We start from the raw sequence: 16,987 nt of genomic DNA, 5'->3' as shown, positions 1-16,987 counted from the left end.
TGATCTCTGACACCGCAAACACGGCTCTGCGCGGTGAGAAGAGTCCGACAACCAATACAGTCGCCCTGACCGAGCACTCAGCGGGTCAAATGTGTTACTGATCACGGCTCATGATGGCGGCAGGCGCCCTGCGTCTGCTGCGCTTGCATGTCTAAAAAGCGTTTCAGGAGGACAATCAGCCATCCTAAGACGCAATCTTATTTCATCATCTGCCATCAATTGGCGTGCAGACTCGCTCAGATGAAATCACACACAATGTAGCGTTACCTTTGTACAAATGCTACTTCATTATCCTTCCTCATTTCCTTGGAGGACCTTGGAGGTTTTGTGAATGGAAGACAGAGATACTGTTTCCTTTTTATCCTCGTGTAGGAGTAAGGCCGATCCCATCCAGTATCTGCATCAGGTCATGATACAAGTGTAACACCACAATGTTATACTCTTATACTTCAGTAGTTAGTTGGCTATTTTCAAAACTGCCTGTTCTCACAGGGTGGCAGATGAGCTGGAGCCTATCCCAGTAGACTCAATCACAGGCACAATCATAAGGAACATACAGTGTAGACCAGGGGTCTCAAATTCAATTTACTTGGGGGCCACTGGAGCTCGGGTCTAGGTGAGACTGGGCCGCATCAGGTTTTCCAAAAAAAAAACAACAAAAAAAACCGCATTTATTAAAAACAAAAAAATGTAAAAAACTTCGCCTTGGTTCCAATTTTTTACAAGAAAAGCTCTGATAAAACATTCCACTGTTCTCAAATATCTTACTTTTTATTTTTCTACACAAAATAAGATGAAAAATAAATAAACAAATCAAGAAAATCAATCAATCAGTAATAAATAAATAAATATAATAATAAAAATAAAACGGCAAATAATAAAAACTTAAGAAACCACATATAGTTGGTGGGTAGACAAATTATTTTTTTCAGATTAAAATGAACAAAGCATTATTAGAGCCCTGTAGACATGACAAAACACGACTATAGTCACATTTATACTCTTTTTATTTACAACATATTGCGCAACTGCAGGGTCTTGAGACACATGCTAACTCGCAAATTAGAGAGCTAGCGACCTAAACGGTAGCCTCCAAGTTATTTCCTTTAAACTTAAATAGCCAAAAAATTACCACTTCCACACGGATAGGGAGGTTAACTATTAACAGTTATTTAACCTTTAACATGAACATTAATCAAACGTAATATTTTTTTCTGGGTACATGATACCATACAGCATCCATATCAAACTTGCGCGGGCCGCACTAACATTAAACTTTCATATCAAGGCGGGGGCCTCAAACTAGCCACATTTGGCCCGCGGGCCGCGTGTTTGAGACCCCTGGTGTAGACAATCATCAATCATTCACACATTCACACCTATAGATAGTCTTAACCTAACATGCATATTTTTAGGATGTTAGAGCCACTGTGCAGCCCCTGCCCTTCCAATGTAATTATAAAAAGTGAAAATGCAATTTTAATCTTCATAAGTGAAAGCTCCACTAAAAACGCCGGAAGGCAAACAGCAGCCAGTGACATTAATAATATTGTGGCAACATTCAAACACAGCAGCTGAGACAATTAGCTGCAGAGATTCACAGAGCCCCTGAGAGGACAAGCGGGACCACTTTTTTTATTGCTGTCACACACAGGCACACAACACTCTCCTCATCCACAGTCCTCACTGGTGAAAAGCATTTTATACAACACTTTTAAAGTGAAAACATATCATATACGGCAAATTTTAAACTGGCATATAAGCAAGACCCCTTACAGGGGTTATGTTCCGGCACCAGCAGCAAATGGCAAAAATCCATGTGGTCTATGAAAATAGAAAATAGTATAATGACAATAGACACTTGAAAAAGTACCCACTTCCCCATGGGACAAAAACGAGTTCCAAACTAACCACATTGATTATTTGTTTTAAAGACAAAATGTCACTGTCGTAAAAAGACGAGTACAAAGACGAGAAGCTAGGCAGATAATCAATCAATCAGATAATCAATGAGACTGTAGAATCGCTGACATACATCAGTAATTTTTCATTTCATATTGGAAAAGTCCTTAACAAAATGAAAACAGCTAAAGCAGTTCCAATTTTTAGAAATGGAGACAAACATCAATTTAATTCACGAAAATTATGGAGAACCTATTCAATAACCTGTTGGACAAACATATTTATATGAATGAATTACTAGCAGAAAGTCAGTATGAATACAGACCTAATATTTCAACCTCCATGGCACTAATTGAAATTACGGAGGAAATCACTAATGCTAAAGACCGTAGAAAGAATCCAGCTGCAGTATTTATGGATCTGACAAAAGTCAGATGCAATCAATCACAACATCCTATAATTACGAAGCAATATTTTAACTGGGAGAACACACATCTGCAGGTTTAAATATTACGTGTGGAGTACCCCAGGGGTCAATACTGAGACCAAAACTGTTCAACTTATAAATGACATCAGTAAAGTTACAAAAGAAAAGTTGGTATTATTTGCGGATGATACTACTGCCTTTTGTTCCAGAGGAAGCACACAATAGGTCATTAAAATCGTCTCTGGTGAAATATATATATATATATAGTATATTAAAAATATAAGTGAATTAATTCATGAAATATAACCTATTTCAAGGCGGCATGGCGGTCGAGTGGTTAGCACGCAGACCTCACAGCTAGGAGACCAGTGTTCAATTCCACCCTCGGCCATCTCTGTGTGGATGTTTCCTCCCACATTCCGAAAACATGCTAGGTTAATTGGCGACTCCAAAATGTGAGTGTGAATGGTTGTTTGTCTATATGTGCCCTGTGATTGGCTGGCGACCAGTCCAGGGTGTACCCCGCCTCTCGCCCAAAGACAGCTGGGATAGGCTCCAGCACCCCTTTGCGACCCTCGTGAGGAAATGAATGAACTAATGAATAACCTATTTCAGTGTGTGGAATCAAACTAGGGAACGGATTGAGTAAGGAACTTCAACAATGCACTAGAATGAGCGAATTCAAGAAACAATACAAGCTGACGTTATGTTGTAGTAGTTGTTACTGACTCATCGGCACCCCCGCTGGTTGCAGCCAAGTATTGCAGTCAATTCTGCCTCAGTTGCTTCAAGACAAAGCCATTCATCAACAATATATTCTACACAGTGGGCCACATTCTTAATCATCAATCAATCAATTCATCATTATGCCCAATCCTGCTTTTGATTTGTAGTTTCAGGCCATTATATTTGCGACTTGAAGCGTAGTTAAAGTTTTTGTCTGATGGGCTCGCTCGTTTTAAAGTTTGACCTAGAAAACGCAGCACATTATTATAATGAATAGGCGGTAGTTTTCCATAGGAGAGCAGAAAAGTGACTAAAGACTCGTGCTCAGGCATTTCTGCAGCATCAGTACTGAAGTCACTGACTAATTAATGAGCTGACTCATTTATATACTGTACGTGACTTAGGAGAGCGCCCCAATGGTGCACTGGGAAGTAGCTTTTGTAATGGCATCAGCTAGAAGCTGTTGTTTTGGAAAACCAAGTCATTATCATCAGTTCAGCTAATTGTTGACAATTAAATCAGGGCTGCATGATGGACAAGTGGTTAGTGTGCAGGCCTCACAGCTAGGAGACCTGCGTTCAATTCCACCCTGGGCCATCTCTGTGTGGAGTTTTTACTAGAGTCCGGGTTCCTCTCACATTCCAAAAACATGCTAGGTTAATTGGCCACTCCAAATTGTCCATAGGTATGAATGTGAGTGTGAATGGTTGTTTGTCTATATGTGCCCTGTGATTGGCTGGCCACCAGAGTAGACTTCACTAAGATCTGCTTCTTACTCCTCCTTTTCATGTTGAATTTTGCAAGCCTAAATGTGATGTGGTGGCACGGTGTTCTAGTGGTTAGCGCCCAGACCTCACAGCTAGGAGACCAGGGTTCAATTCCACTCTCGGCCATCTCTGTGTGGAGTTTGCATGTTCTCCCCGTGCATGCGTGGGTTTTCTCCCACATTCCAAAAACATGCTAGGTTAATTGGCGACTCCAAATTGTCCATAGGTATGAATGTGAGTGTGAATGGTTGTTTGTCTATATGTGCCCTGTGATTGGCTGGCGACCAGAGTAGACTTAGCTAAGATCTGCTTCTTACTCCTCCTTTTCATGTTGAATTTTGCAAGCCTAAATGTGATGTGGTGGCACGGCGATCTAGTGGTTAGCGCCCAGACCTCACAGCTAGGAGACCAGGGTTCAATTCCACCCTCAGCCATCTCTGTTCTCCCCGTTCATGCGTGGGTTTTCTCCGGGTATTCCGGTTTCCTCCCACATTCCAAAAACATGCTAGGTTAATTGGCGACTCCAAATTGTCCATAGGTCTGAATGTGAGTGTGAATGGTTGTTTGTCTATATGTGCCCTGTGATTGGCTGGCAACCAGAGTAGACTTCGCTAAGATCTGCTTCTTACTCCTCCTTTTCATGTTGAATTTTCCAAGCCTAAATGTGATGTTCCTTAATGTAACTGGAAGTGCATTGCACCACAGCCGCTTTTCCATCAATCCTATCCCCGCTTTCCTCCCTCCTCTCTTGCATCACCTCTTTCCTCTCATCCACATGCATAAAAGCTCACTGGCTGCAAGGTCGCAATGACCTCTAGTGAAGCAGAAAGTGCACAAGGCCTTATGGGAGACGACCCCCACCCGCTCTTTGGTCTATTGTGAATGATGTACGTAGCTAGGGGAGGTTCCATTTTTAGTAACATTTGCACATTTTTGTACTACAACATGAACATGAGCTAGGTGAGTTGTTTTTAGGTGAGCATCCATCATGGATATCTCTCCCCCTACCCCCACAAGGACCCAACCCCCCACTCAAAAGGAGCGTTAACCCCAATTAAAATCGTCCCACACGTAAGGTGCAACCTTCCCAGAGGCAAACACTTAAGTGTGCCACAAGAAAGCGACAAGGGAAGATAGCTCCGTCGAATAAGTAGGAAAAGAGTTCAGAGTGAGGTTATTAGCATGCACAGAAGAGTTGTGTCAGCCTGTGTGTGTGTGTGTGTGTGTTGCCGCAGAGCTCGGCCAAACACCAGCTTGACGACAGCAGCTCGGGAGTAGTGATGCAATAATCTTGTTACCATGGAGACCCAAGGCTCCCAAAAATCCAAGGGCAGTGGAAAGTCACTGTACTGGTTGGCGGGCTGGGACACAGAGACACATAAACCAGCTTATCGCTGCTCTGAGACTTGCTATGCGGCTCTAATGTATTTTTAATGTTACTAAATTAATGTAGGAGGGAAAACCGATGCCCTTTATTATGTATTTATTTTATGTATATGTGCGCCGACCATTGCGCTTCAATAATACTTAGTGATTCCTGAGTGAATGTGTTTTTATGGAAGTGATTATGGTCTGGTGTCAGTAAGCGGAAAACTCAGCATTAATTCACAGTATTTTAGTAGTAATCGGGACAAAAATCTAAGTAATATACATCTATACATCCATTTTCTATGCTGCTTACCCTCATTGGGGTCACTGGGGTATGCTGGAAAGGTCGCCATCCAATCGCAGGTCAAAGGAAATTATATAGTTTACCGCTGGGGTGTGTAGGGGGGCGTTGGTGTGTCAAATATTCCACCGAGGGTTATGTACATATTTCATTTAGTAAATTGCTAAAAACATTTTATATGCGGTAAGCATTGTGCTATTATTAGTAGTATTTACATTTCAGCTGTTTCTCTCTCCATTGGGCCTTTTCGTCTGTTTTTCCCGCTGTTGCTGTTTAATATTATTTCCACAATACACAATCATATATAAGCATATATACCACTGGTACAGTATATAGTAGTAGATATTACTGCATTTTTAAAAATGTTATGACTAAAACCTCCACATGCCCGTCACAAGTCATCAAAGTAGTTTTGGTTTATTTTAGTTTTGTTGCTCTTCTTTAGCACGCAGGCCTCACAGCTAGGAGACCCGAGTTCAATTCCACCCTCTGCCATTTCGTGTGTGGAGTTTGCATGTTCTCCTTGTGCATGCGTGGGTTTTCTCCGGGTACTCCGGTTTCCTCCCACATTCCAAAAACATGCTAGGTTAATTGGCGACTCCAAATTGTCCATAGGTATGAATGTGAGTGTGAATGGTTGTTTGTCTATATGTGCCCTGTGATTGGCTGGTGACCAGTCCAGGGTGTACCCCGCCTCTCCCCCGAAGACAGCTGGAATAGGCAAAAGTTTTACTTTATTTTTGTTTTATTGTACAGTGGTTGAATTCTCTTTTGCTCGTGTATGATTGAAAAGGGCTGCACGGCGGACGGGTGGTTAGCGCGCAGGCCTCACAGCTAGGAGACCAGAGTTCAATTCCACACTCGGCCATTTTGCTGACCCAGCTCCAGTTTATGTACAGACAAGCACACCTTCGACATGTGTAATCGAAAGCAGTCAATGGAATGGTATGGTAATGATATTTAAATCATATTGCTTCAAAGCCCATGATGCAGCGTGTTTGTTAAAGAAGGCAAGAGAAGCACCAGCGTCTTTTTGATGTCTGTGGCTTTTATGCGTATCACCCATTAGCATGCAGTCCACCGCTTGGAGGCACGTAGAAAAAAAAAGAGGCGAGAGGAACAAAAAGCTCCCACAGGGCATCCTCACCTCCTCGTCCTCTTTTTAAATTTCCAACCATCCTCTCATACAATAAAGTGTGTGTCCTGTAAATGTGAAGATGTTTATGTGTCAAAGACAAACTGTCTCGACTCCGGAAAAAGATGACGTCCACAATTGGCCCACTATTAGAAAGCTGACGACGAGCGCTGAGCGGCTAATAGCGAAGGAGCGCTTAATATTCCACGCACATACGCTGGCGCCGCTATAGCATGGTTTAAAAATAGACCGCAGTGCACCCAGCTAAAAGAAGACAGGGGTTGCTGAGGGGAGAATGTGGGGGTGCAGACTGGACGTCGGGGAAGCAAACTGAATGGTTTTGACCTCGGTTGTCAATCTGCCTTGGTATGTGGTAGGTGTAAAGTGATTGCTGATTGGCTTTAAACTCAGTCGATCGAAAACTGACCTTCGCTAACTCAAGCATCTTCTAGTGAATAGCCGCTATTTCAATGAACAGCTAGAATCCCTGACAGCTGGAAGAACATCGAACATGGTGTCGAAAAGATTCATTTCCCCTTCAGTTTAACCATTCCGTGGCTTTTTTATAGTAAAGTCACAAAAACTCATCCAGAAGAGGAACTCTTTGCTCTTTCTTTGGCTTTTGTGAGGCCCTACCACAAACGGCCACCCACGATGGTACGGAGGATAAGTGTACTATGATAGCCAAAGAACTTATTGGCACACACGTCGGTCCTGGCTGCTCAGTGCAATGTGGCTACACTTAACATTAGTTGTTGTTTTTGTCTTTGGCAAAAGTATTTTGATAAGATGAACTAAAAATCAATTTAAAACTGTGCTGGTTAGCTAATGTATTCAAGATATTTACATCGCATATGTTTATATAAGGCTGCACGGTGGTAGAGTGGTTAGCGCGCAGGGCTCACAGCTAGGAGACCTGAGTTCGATTCCACCTTTGAGCATCTCTGTGTGGAGTTTTTTAATGTTCTCCCCGTGCATGCATGGGTTTTCTCCGGGTACTCCGATTTCCTCCCACATTCCAAAAACATGCTAGGATAATTGGCCACTCCAAATTGTCCATAGGTATGAATGTGAGTGTGAATGGTTGTTTGTCTATATGTGCCCTGTGATTGGCTGGCGACCAGTCCAGGGTGTACCCTGCCTTTACAATGGAAAAAAATACAAATCTTTTAAAGCTTTCCCATAATGCATTGCATCTGCCTGAGGGAGCTGCAATGACATCAGCCTCCCTTCTGGGCTCTTGTGCTCCTCAGGCAGCATTGCAGCACCTTGGCAGCCCTGTGATTGGCTGGCGACCAGTCCAGGGTGTACTCCGCCTCTCACCCAAAGACAGCTGGGATAGGCTCCAGCACTCCCGCGACCCTTGTGAGGATAAGCGGTAGAAAATGAATGAATTAATGTTTATACAATAGACTTGGTTCCCCGTGCTTATCACTTACTTCTAGCAGTTCAATAGAAAGAAATGTAGATGGGGAATTCAAAAAATGTATCTTCGGACGTATTGCAGCCAAGTGCTCTGTTGGACTTCAGAAAGTTTGCCACCAGCTGCTTATAATTATCTGATTTGTAGTTTCTAAGAAACTCTGATGCAAAAGTCCATTAAGTCCCTTCATTACCATTCATGAAATTTCTCAGCATGCATTCATTTTGTCCACTTCCAAGAGAGAGATTTCTGCAAATAAAAATATAACATTTGATATGGAAACTCTAGACATATTAACATGAATGTATCGGATTGTGCAGACATTCTGACAAACTACCATTCTTGCCTTTTTTCCTATTTTGACCCAATACTGTATCTTGGAAAACTATAACCAATCTGCACAATCTTACTTTTTCTTTCCTCAGTTACAAACTCCAAAAAGTCAATTGAAAGAAGCATTTACACACATGCATGTGAAATAATGAACTACATACACCAGTGTGTACACCACCACGGATGTGTACCAGTGATAGCAAAGCAGATACGTGTGGTTATGAGCATAGAAATGATATCAACACTATCTTCTCTTATATGGAGCACTTTTGTGCAGTAGAGGAAATTATGCATGAATTGGCCTCACAGTCGTTTAGTGAAGCAAGAAGTGCTGAATTGCAATTTTGTGTTTCTCTTTATATATATATGTGTGTGTGTGTGTGTGTGTGCATTGAAGTGACACACAGCATATATGTACAGCACTGCACTGTAAAGGTCTCTGGTGACATTAGCACATTTTTGCCATTCTGCTACACACTTGGGTAGCGTAATGTTGTTGTTTTTTTCCTCCCCATTTCCCACTGTCGAATAGAGGACCTTTGACTAGTCTTTTTAAAGCTGGTCCATAAAAAGGTACAATGCTCTTGGACTAGTGTTTTTGCTGTAGATCCTTAAAAAACATATAGAGGATATTTGACAAGTGTTCTTAAACATGCACTCTTAAACATGTTGGGTTAAAAACAACCCAATATGGGTTGTTTCCCAACCCAGCGCTGGTTAAATATTGGACCAACCTCGCGTTGGGTTATTTTAACCCAACAAGTTGGGTTGGTTATCTTAACCCAACAATTGGGTTGTTCATATGACCCAACGCTGGGTTCATATTTACTACACTGCTGGGTTATTTCAACCCACCAAATTGGGTTGCCAATATACCATATTTTTTATTTTTATTTTTATTTTTATTTTTATTTTTATTTTTATTTTTATTTTTATTTTTATTTTTATTTTTATTTTTATTTTTATTTTTATTTTTATTTTTATTTTTATTTTAACATAATGGAAATTCTATATTCAAAGCAATGATTACCAGAAAAACACACCTAATAGGGTGGCAATGGCTTGGGTTGTTGAGCAGGTTATCCAGAAACCTTAAGGTTGGAGGTTCGATCCTTGCTTCCTCCAATTAGTCACTTTTGTTGTGTCTCTGGGCAAGGCACATGACCCATCTTACCTCCAGGGACTGAATATTTGGTGATGTTTCTATCAGCTGTGTCTACACATGTAGAATACCGCCACCAGTGTGTGATTGTGGAGTGAATGAATGGGTTCAATTCATCGAGTACCTTGGACAGCGCTATAAAACCCAATCCATTATTATTATTATTACAAGAAGTCAGCAACTTTGTATGACTTTTTGGGGCTATAAAACGCTACACCACTGTGCACTAGAACCATCTGGGACAAAAGTAATGCACATACACAACAGGTCAGCCATACACTACACACCAATCACTAGGCACACCTCTGTGAAAACACCATTAGTGTGGTGATTAAATATCAGCCGCCCGGCGTGCCTGCAGAGATCATGAATAAGACATGAACGCTGTGTCTGAGCTGAGCAAAAGGCAACACGGCCATCCTCAAGTTCACGTCATAAGTGAACAGAACCACGAGCGAGCATCTCCAATGCTCCTCTGATGTCTTCTACAAGTGCTTGCGTTCCCTTTGAAGAACAGAGAATTCCCTTGTTGGTTTAGAAGCAAGTGATGGATTTCTCTGCCTGTGTGATGCTGAGACATCACAGTCATCTGTGGCACTTTGCTGCTGCAGGGCGGGGGGTCATAGGTTGGAATAGCAAAACATCAGCAGACGACTGAAGAAGAAGAAGCATCCATTTTCCAATCTGTTTTTGGAGCTCCTGAGCTAGCCTGTAACTGCTCCCATACTGTACATTCGGTGCTGGGATTGACTTCCACATTAAATCATCTTCTCATTATGCCTTCCAAATATGAAGGCAGGGAGATCATCATCAGTTACCCCCTCCCCCACCCACTGAAAAAATGTTTTGATAAGACAAACTAAAAATCAATTAAAAACTGTGCTGTTTAGCTATGTATTCAAGCTATTTACATCGTATATGTTTGTACAAGGCTGCACGGTGGAGAAGTGGTGACCGCACATGACTCACAGCGAGTAGACCCTAGTTCGATTCCACCTTTGGGCAACTCTGTGTGGAGTTTGCATGTTCTCCCCGTGCATGCGTGGGTTTTCTCCGTTTTAACTCCCACATTCCAAAAACATGCTAGGTTAATTGGTGACTCCAAATTGTCCATAGGTATAAATGTGAGTGTGAATGGTTGTTTGTCTATGAGCTCCTGAGCTAGCCTGTAACAGTAACTGCTCCCATACTGTACATTCGGTGCTGGGATTGACTTCCACATTAAATCATCTTCTCATTATGCCTTCCAAATATGAAGGCAGGGAGATCATCATCAGTCCCCCCCCCCCGAATTTTTTTTTTGATAAGACGAACTAAAAATCAATTTAAAAATCTATTTTGGTTAGCTAATGTATTCAAGATATTTACATTGCATATGTCTGCACGGTGGTGGAGTGGTGACCGGACATGGCTCACAGCTAGGAGACCGGAATTTGATTCCACCTTTTCGCCCCCCCACCCCCCCGATAAAAACAGCAAAAATTGGAAATATACAGCTAAATGTAAAAATAAGGAGCTGAAATGATAATCCAAAAAATATGTATTCATTTGATTTATAAGAAATTCACTTATCACAGTCGGGTCTGGAAACAATTAACAGTGATAAACGAGGGATTACTGTTATAATTTATTTTAAAAAAGCAAACACTACATCAGCGTGTTTTCAAATGTTCCAACATCCCCCTGAGGTTTTGGTTTGGACACCAGTCCTCGTCTGACTGTGGATGGTTCTACAAGCAGCATTTTATGCTAAATTTAGGCATTATCATTAATTTAGTGCTGAGGTGAAGGCTGCACAAGCAAAACAAAAAAAAAAAATCTAGGTTAATCTTAGCCAGGTTCACAACAGGGAAGCCTGGAGAGACACCAGATCCAATTTGAAGATAAACTATAATACAAGTCTGGAAACATGTACAGTACGTTTTGCCTTTTTTTCCTATAACTTGCTCCCAGTTTGTGTTGTGCAAAAGCATTCACATAAAAAAAAAAAATCTCCTTCCTGCCTCCTGCAGGATGATTTGATGCAGATCTGATCCTTTGCCAGCTGAGTGAGCCACTCGTAATTCTCTCTGCATTAGTGTTATTTCATCATGAATCTTCCTCTCCTCCTCTGATGAATCTCTAGTGGCGCATGGCATGAATATCAATTTAGAGTGTGTGACTGGACAGTATAGACACTCCCACTGTTCCCTAGTGGAAGCGAGCTGACAGCAGTATATACGACAGTATATTCGGGGCAGCTCTGGCAGTGCCCCACCAGCTGCTGCTGTCTTCCTACCGATATATGTATATATATATCATATTTAATATACTAGATGAGGGATTTAATTGCTAAATGAATATGTATAAATCAACTCATTTTACATCATCCAAATGATGAAATGACCTGGCGATGTTACTGCTTCAATGGTACAACGTAACCTTGATTAGCATCCTTAATTTAGCATCCTTAATATCAGACAAAAACCGAATCAAAAGCCAAAAATGTATTTAAGGTTTTACACAATTCAAAATGTATATAAATACATATAAATGATCAATGAAAGGGGAAAAACACATTTAAGGTTACTTTTACCTTTATTGAAGACTTGATTCTTTTGTCCCCACAACCACCACCACCTTCTTGTTTTGCCATGAGTTGCTTCTTGAATTCAATAGTGTTTCTCACCTCAATAACTCAGAATGCAGCCAAAGAATGCTGAGAAACACCATTGGATTTCAGAAATAACTCATTACACAACATGACACAGCACGTCTTTTTTGAACAGTAGTCTTCAACCAAGGTAAAAGTAACCTTCAATGTTCATTTTGCTCTTTCATTCTTTATTTACAGTAAAGTCTCGTTATATCGATATTGTCAGGAGTCGGAAAAAATATCCATATAACCGGACTGTCGATATAGCCGATCCTGCGCCGAACTGCATTAAAAGTGGGCAATAATGCACTTAAATCAATCTTTGCTTCAGGATTTCAATACCAAAAAAGAACACGGCGGTGGTTCTTCTGTTGCAGGCATGTGTTTGGCCAGCTATGTGGGGCGGGTTGAGCATGACCTGTGAACCAGGAAGTGCGTGAATCGGTGTGGGCTGTGCTCTGGTGGTGGAAGTGTGAAAAATAAAGTTGACTGGAAGCAGCCGTTTGCCGTGTTCTTTTTTGGTATTGAAATCCTTAAGCAAAGATTGATTTAAGCTGCTTTTGTATCAATATAAGCAGACCAAATTGGCTGGCGGGAGATGAAAAGGGCATCGTAGTAACCGGATTATCATAATAACCGGGTATCGTACTAACGGAACTAATTGTATCATAAAAGACTAGAAATTTGCCGGGAAATGAAAATAGGATCGTAATAAGCAGTACTTCGATATAACCGATATCGATATAACGAGACTTTACTGTATATGCATTTACATTTTTTTATACAAGCAAAACTATCATTTTAAAACTTTAAAAGACTATTTTGAGAGTCATCTGCTGGTGAAATCATAGAACGGATATGTAGCGTCCGGTTTCGGTTAGCATTTTGTTCGCTTGCAGATGGAATGGTTACAAGGAAGGATGTTTTCCGGTCAAAAAAAAAAAATCAAGAATACAGATGGACTCAAACAGTATATTAAGAACACAACATATTGTTTGCTCACCGGAGAATTCATGCAAACTAAGGGAAAATTGCGACATTTTCTGCATGAACCAAAAAAGTCACTAACCGGGGCAGACTCTAAACCAAGGTTCCACTGTATTAGAAGAGCAGTAACATGGAATTTGTCAATGTTACTCAATTTCTCAACTCGTGACACATACTTATCCCGTCCTATGGGTCCTACAGGGTTATGCTGGAGCCTACATCTGCTGAATTTGGGCAATAGGTAGTATAGACCCTGGAATCATGTTTTTCTTGTCTACGCTATTCATAACATTGCAGATTGGAGCTGACATGTGCTGCAATTGGTACTGAACACATTATCATTGGTGTGTACGGTTCACCACTTAATGTGGCTCCATCCATGAAGGTCATACCTCTTGTTATTCCCCCGTGATGACAATGTGTGGATTAAATTGAGCTAAATAGGTGACAATTAGGGCATTTAAATCCGCGCTACATTCTCTAAGTTATGCAGGAGAAGTCACATTTATGATTAAGGTAAAAACATGTTCACATTGTTTGTTCAAGGTGAAGAAATACCGCCATGGTTATAAACAACCCTGCCGCTGTTACTATTTATTTTTCCATTTAGACCAATTGGAAAGCCCATTGTGTAACATTATGGCTTTTTTTTTCCCATTATTTCCCACAGAGGGGATAATGGAATATTCCCACAGAGAGATGATCCACCGCAATGGAATCACTTCATAGAAATGAATTTGTTCCCTGCTGTGTTGTGCTGCATGGTAAAAGTGTTAAATAAGCATATCTTGATGGACAGACTTCAGCTTGTGTACTAATAGTTCAGTTATTATAACCCAAAAGAGAGTTATTACGAGAACCAATTAACCGCGATAAACGAGGGACGCTCTTATTTTATTTTATCTTCTATTTCATGTCTTCTATTTTCATGGTCAACAGTGGAATCAAACTCGGGTCTCCTAGCTGTGTATCCTGCGTGCTAACCACTGGCTCACCATGCAACCCCATCCAGTGCACTTGTTGATGATATTTCTATTATTCAGTCTGAAAATGAGTGTGAAAAGAACACACGGTGACATGAAATCACCCTTTCAAGAGTCCCCAGAGTAAAAGCACTTGAAGTTGTCAGCCACTGAAATGCTTTGCTTTGCTTTTGCAGTCAGACTGTTAGAAATGAGCAAGCAGTGATGGTCTCTGTGTGCTGTCATCATCTCTAATTCAGCTTAAGAGCGGAAGAAATCCCTCAGGGGTGTAAAAAGCCCCCCCCCCCCCCCCCCCCCAAAAAAAGCGAGAATGAGAGACCTCCAAACGCCTACACGGGGAGGCCAAGCTAAAAAGACACACTGCAGCTAGATAACACTAATGACTTAACCTCACTTACAAACGCACGTCTCGTCTTCGCTCAGGTCAATATGGCATTGATTCTGCTGATACGTCAAGTGCAAGGACTTAGGAGGGGGGGGATGCTTTAAACACGTTTTGCAAAGACCTGAATGATTCAATCTGCACCATTAACTGCTGTTACCAGAATGCAGAAGTCTCGGGGTGATATTTATACTTATATTTCATCAGCAAATTAGCTCACAACACAACAATAACCAATGAGGCATATACGTATATAGTACCAGTAAGCAAAGGACCAATTAGAAAAGAAAACCCTGCCAACATGAAGCCACTCTTATATCGGTCTGCAGCATGATTTTCTCACTTTTTATACCCTTCCTTATTGTAGCATGACCAGGGTTCAATTCCACCCTCTGCCATCTTGGCCATCAAATTGTCCATAGGTATGAATGTGAGTGTGAATGGTTGTTTGTCTATATGTGCCCTGTGATTGGCTGACCACCAGTCCAGGGTGTACCCCGCCTCTCGCCCGAAGACAGCTGGGATAGGCTCCAGCACCCCCCGCGACCCTCATGAGGATATCTTAAGCAGTAGAAAATGAATGAATGAATGAATGAACTCATTACTAGGCTGCACGTTGCACAGTGGTTATCGTGCAGGGCTCACATCTAGGAGACCCGAGTTCAATTCCACCCTCTGCCATCTCTGTGTGGAGTTTGCATGTTCTCCCCGTGCATGCGTGGGTTTTCTCCGGGTACTCCGGTTTCCTCCCACATTCCAAAAACATGCTAGGTTAATTGGCGACTCCAAATTGTTCATAGGTATGAATGTGAATGGTTGCCCGAAGACAGCTGGGATAGGCTCCAGCACCCCCGCGACCCTCGTGAGGAAAAAGCGGTATAGAAAATGAATGAATGAATATTGTATGGAAATGTTGTGCTGTGTTATGTACATTATGGTCTTGCACCGTAAATGTTGACAATTCCACTAATGTAGTGTTGTCATACTGCCAAAGTGGTTAAGGAATTAAACTTATGACATTAACGTCCATGTATAATGCTCAAAAGCATTCAATGCATCGCAACTGGATTGTTCAGGTTGTCTTAGAAGATGTTTCTCCTCAAGTCTTTTCTTCTCCATTGATCCATTGACCTCGGAATGGATTATTTCTATTCCCATTCATTCTAATAGGGAAACATGTTCTGAAATACTAATTGTGTTCAACCTTGAGTGTTTATTTGCAACTTTTTTTGCATTATTATTATTATTAATACATTCACGGATTGGCTAGGAGAAGTCACATGTTTCTGCTGCCTTACATTTGGCCTAAATGGCTAAATATGGTCGCTTCCACTATAAGAGCAGTGGTAACGAGATTCGAATCAGGTGTTTATATTACAAAAAAACCTCAAATAAATGAACAATCCACCTCCTTGGAGATGTTCCAATTAAGATGAAGCAGATTGTTTTCCTCATGCATTTAAATGAGTGAATAATCAGCGATGCTCATGTGTTTCTCTAACATTGCTGCAGATTCTCCTGACAGGATACCCAGATTGGTGATGTCATTGAGCATCAAGCTCTGTCTGCAGCCCCCCAAAATCAAAAGGGGATATATGTTGGGGGACGTCTTGCTAGCTGATCACCTCCCATACCTTTAAAAAAACAAAAAAAAAAACAAAACACAAAAAACTCAACTGACCTGGATGGTGCAGGTGTACTCGGAGTCGTCCAGCAGCCTCACGGTGCAGTTGCATTCTCGGTCCAGACTCCGGATGCTGCTGCTCATCAGTCGGCTCAGCATCTTCCCGCCGGCGGCAGTAGTCTGCGAACCGGACCGGGGACGACGGCGTGGGGTGCATGCATGCAAGTTAACGACGTCCCTGCACCCTGCTCCGACACCTGCTCACAGCCCGGGTCTCCACCGCAGCCCCCGTAGCAAGACTTGTCATGATGAGGTACTGGCTCCGTCCTCTGTGGTCCACGTTCAAGTGTCACCGCACCTTCGCTAACACCGCGATTGAATGGCTCTTTTTCTTCAGCCAATCAGGGCTGGCTGGGATGATGCCTTCTGAATCTTAAATTGACCGCGGTTCTGATGGATAGGATAGGATGGTACCAGTCGCGACGATACACACACACACAGCAAAGCCACTTGTTTGGGCTTAAAAAAAAAACACCCATGCACGTGATCACGTCACTGATGGTGTGTTCAGTGACCCTCAAAAGTCCTGATCCTGATTCTTGTTAATTGTGTTACTTTTCAGTCTTTATTATCATATTATTATATTGTTCAAAGGCAATATAAATCACATGTCCTGTACTTACGTGCTTGTGCAATATATTTATTAGCATGCATCTTCAAAATCAACTAAATTATGACCATTTTTTTTTAAACTTTGAGATATGTGAACACGTTTGCAATGATATTTGGTGCAACATGGCAGTAGTGGCTAGGGCATTTTCTTTACAGGTAA

At 41.6% G+C, this 16,987-nt stretch overlaps 1 protein-coding gene across 1 annotated transcript in view; it reads right to left on the bottom strand.

Moving 5' to 3' along the window:
• Nucleotides 1-16,625, bottom strand: part of LOC131139559 (FERM domain-containing protein 5-like) — a 38,290-nt gene extending 21,665 nt beyond the window's left edge. Inside the window, exon 1 of the mRNA XM_058089265.2 lies at nucleotides 16,213-16,625. Coding sequence (XP_057945248.2) covers nucleotides 16,213-16,314 — 102 coding nt within the window. The 5' untranslated portion in view covers nucleotides 16,315-16,625. The remainder of the gene's footprint in view (nucleotides 1-16,212) is intronic.
• Nucleotides 16,626-16,987: the final 362 nt, after the last annotated feature.

The sequence above is a fragment of the Doryrhamphus excisus genome, linkage group LG13, assembly GCF_037039965.1.
Source record: "Doryrhamphus excisus strain RoL-2023G ecotype Guam linkage group LG13, RoL_Dexc_Guam_v1.1, whole genome shotgun sequence".
NCBI lineage: Eukaryota > Metazoa > Chordata > Actinopteri > Syngnathiformes > Syngnathidae > Doryrhamphus > Doryrhamphus excisus.
Note: the sequence above shows the minus strand (reverse complement) of the source record. Positions and strands in the feature narration are given on the sequence as shown.